Genomic DNA, 2,017 nt, shown 5'->3' on the forward strand with positions numbered 1-2,017 from the left:
GAGCCCCTAAGAAAATGATTTTAGAAAAAGAAAAACATTCTAGACTTACACATACTAAAAGTTTGTGAAAAAACTACCCTAATTCAAAACAATTTTCTTCTGCTTCATATCTAAAGTATACAAACTTATGACTAACAATCACTGTAGATGAGGGTTGGAGTAGAGTAGAGCTTTGGATTCACAATTTCAAAGCCACCTCATTTCTTAGTATTTCAAGGAATTGTAAAGTAGGCATAAATCTACATGTTAGTCCTGATGAACACACCATCAATTACCTCCAATTTTGTCACAAAGACATGAATCAAACTTCAGTGGTTACAAGATGAAAATTTTAATGAAACTTTGTTACTGGGCATGTAATAACAGGGCTAAATAGTTTACACAGGATTGTAATAGAAATTTAAAATAGATGCTGAAGTAAATGTTACATGTTGTCATCATCAGACTCATCTTCCTCCTTCAAAGATTCCTGTTAAAAGAAGGATTTTTAATTCGTTTTCAGCATTTGTCTTAAAAATTCAGCTACTTATAATTGAAAAATAAATACTGGGTTACAGTAAGACACCAAAGTAAAGGAAATCTCTAAAAGCAAACTCACTGACGTCAAGCTGATTCTGACTCAGAACAACCCTCTCTGCCCCTCTGGGTTTCCTACACTAACTTTTTGCAAGAATACAAAGCCTCATTTTTCTCCTCGAAGTAAAGGGAATCCATTAACAATCACAGATTGCATTCTAGTAGAAAACACATTAAATGTCTTGAGCTGCGCGCCCCCCGCCCCACACACACTTTGCTGGAAGAACCAGGGCAAGTTTAACCCTCTTGGGGATAACCTAGAAAATTTCTATCTGGATATTGCAGTTGAACTCTTCAAAGTTCAGTTACTTTATTATTATTCAGCTGGAGAAGTCTGTAGGCTGTGGCTTACCTTAGCATATTTCTCTGCTTCTTCCCTTAAATCTTTTGGTACAATTTCATGTCTTCCTTTGGTTACTATAAATTAAGCCGTATTAAATGAGTTTAAAACCAGAAGTATATTGTAATTTGTAATATGCTCTATCCTACCCACGGGTATGTAATTAACCAACATTCTAAAGATGTACAGCAAATACCAGATGCTTTGAACTTAAATTTGTGTTCCTTCAGAGCTTACACCTGTCCAAGTGTACTCTTAACTAAGGAATACATTGTGTTATGGCAGTTTGTTTTCATTAATTTTTTAAAACCTCATGGAAGGCTCAAGTGGTTCCTGTAACTAGCAGAGTATTTCTCAGCAGTATATTAAAAGATAGGGAAACACTGTTCAAAATTTTAGTCAAGAGTTAACTAGTGGAGTTTTTCCTGAGTGTTTTCTTTTCAGCATTACAAAGGGTTACAGTCTCAGGTGACTACTAAAGTAAACAAATGTCACTTACATTCACCAACCCAGCTGAGCTCTAGTTCAAAAGCTTTATCCTTAACTTCATCATGCACTATGTAGATTCTAGAATAGAAAATAAAACTCATTTGACCATGTTCAACCATTCAAATTCATGGACCAACCCTGTCAGTACAAATCAGATACCCATCCTTAATACATTTGTTAGTTACACACAAAGCCATTGCCAAAGAGTTGAATTCGAATGCTCAATAAAGTTTCTGAGACAATTATCTGTGAAACAATAAAACCTAGGATCTTGGGTTCCCTGGTAAAAGCGACTTGTTGGTACCGTGGGTTAAACCCTTGGGATACGCTACTCTGCAAGGTCAGCAATACTAACCCACTAGAGACACCACAAAGATGAGTAGGCTCTTTAGACCCTAGGGAAACACTGTATCCATATACAGTGAACCCTCGCCACTTCGCGCTTCGACTTCTGCGGCTTCACTCTATCGCGCTTTTTGCGTAACAGTGCATGCTCTGTCATTACTGCCACTGATTGGCTCATACTGTACACGCTTCTGTCTGCATCGCTACGTATCGGAGCTACGTATCAGATGCATTTTTGCTTTTGTACAGTGTACTGTAATTGTTTAG

The 2,017-nt window shown here is 37.0% G+C and overlaps 1 protein-coding gene across 1 annotated transcript in view; it reads right to left on the reverse strand.

The window, feature by feature from the left end:
- Positions 1-307: 307 nt before the first annotated feature.
- The window catches only part of PSMA3 (proteasome 20S subunit alpha 3), a 24,760-nt gene continuing 23,050 nt past the window's right edge, over positions 308-2,017 (reverse strand). Inside the window, exons 9-11 of the mRNA XM_004698614.2 lie at positions 1,416-1,483; positions 929-993; positions 308-469 (exon numbers count right to left, since the gene is read on the reverse strand). Coding sequence (XP_004698671.1) covers positions 425-469; positions 929-993; positions 1,416-1,483 — 178 coding nt within the window. The 3' untranslated portion in view covers positions 308-424. The remainder of the gene's footprint in view (positions 470-928; positions 994-1,415; positions 1,484-2,017) is intronic.

The sequence above is a fragment of the Echinops telfairi genome, unplaced genomic scaffold (genome assembly GCF_000313985.2).
Source record: "Echinops telfairi isolate 266 unplaced genomic scaffold, ASM31398v2 ScPeMD7_18;HRSCAF=68, whole genome shotgun sequence".
Taxonomy (NCBI): domain Eukaryota; kingdom Metazoa; phylum Chordata; class Mammalia; order Afrosoricida; family Tenrecidae; genus Echinops; species Echinops telfairi.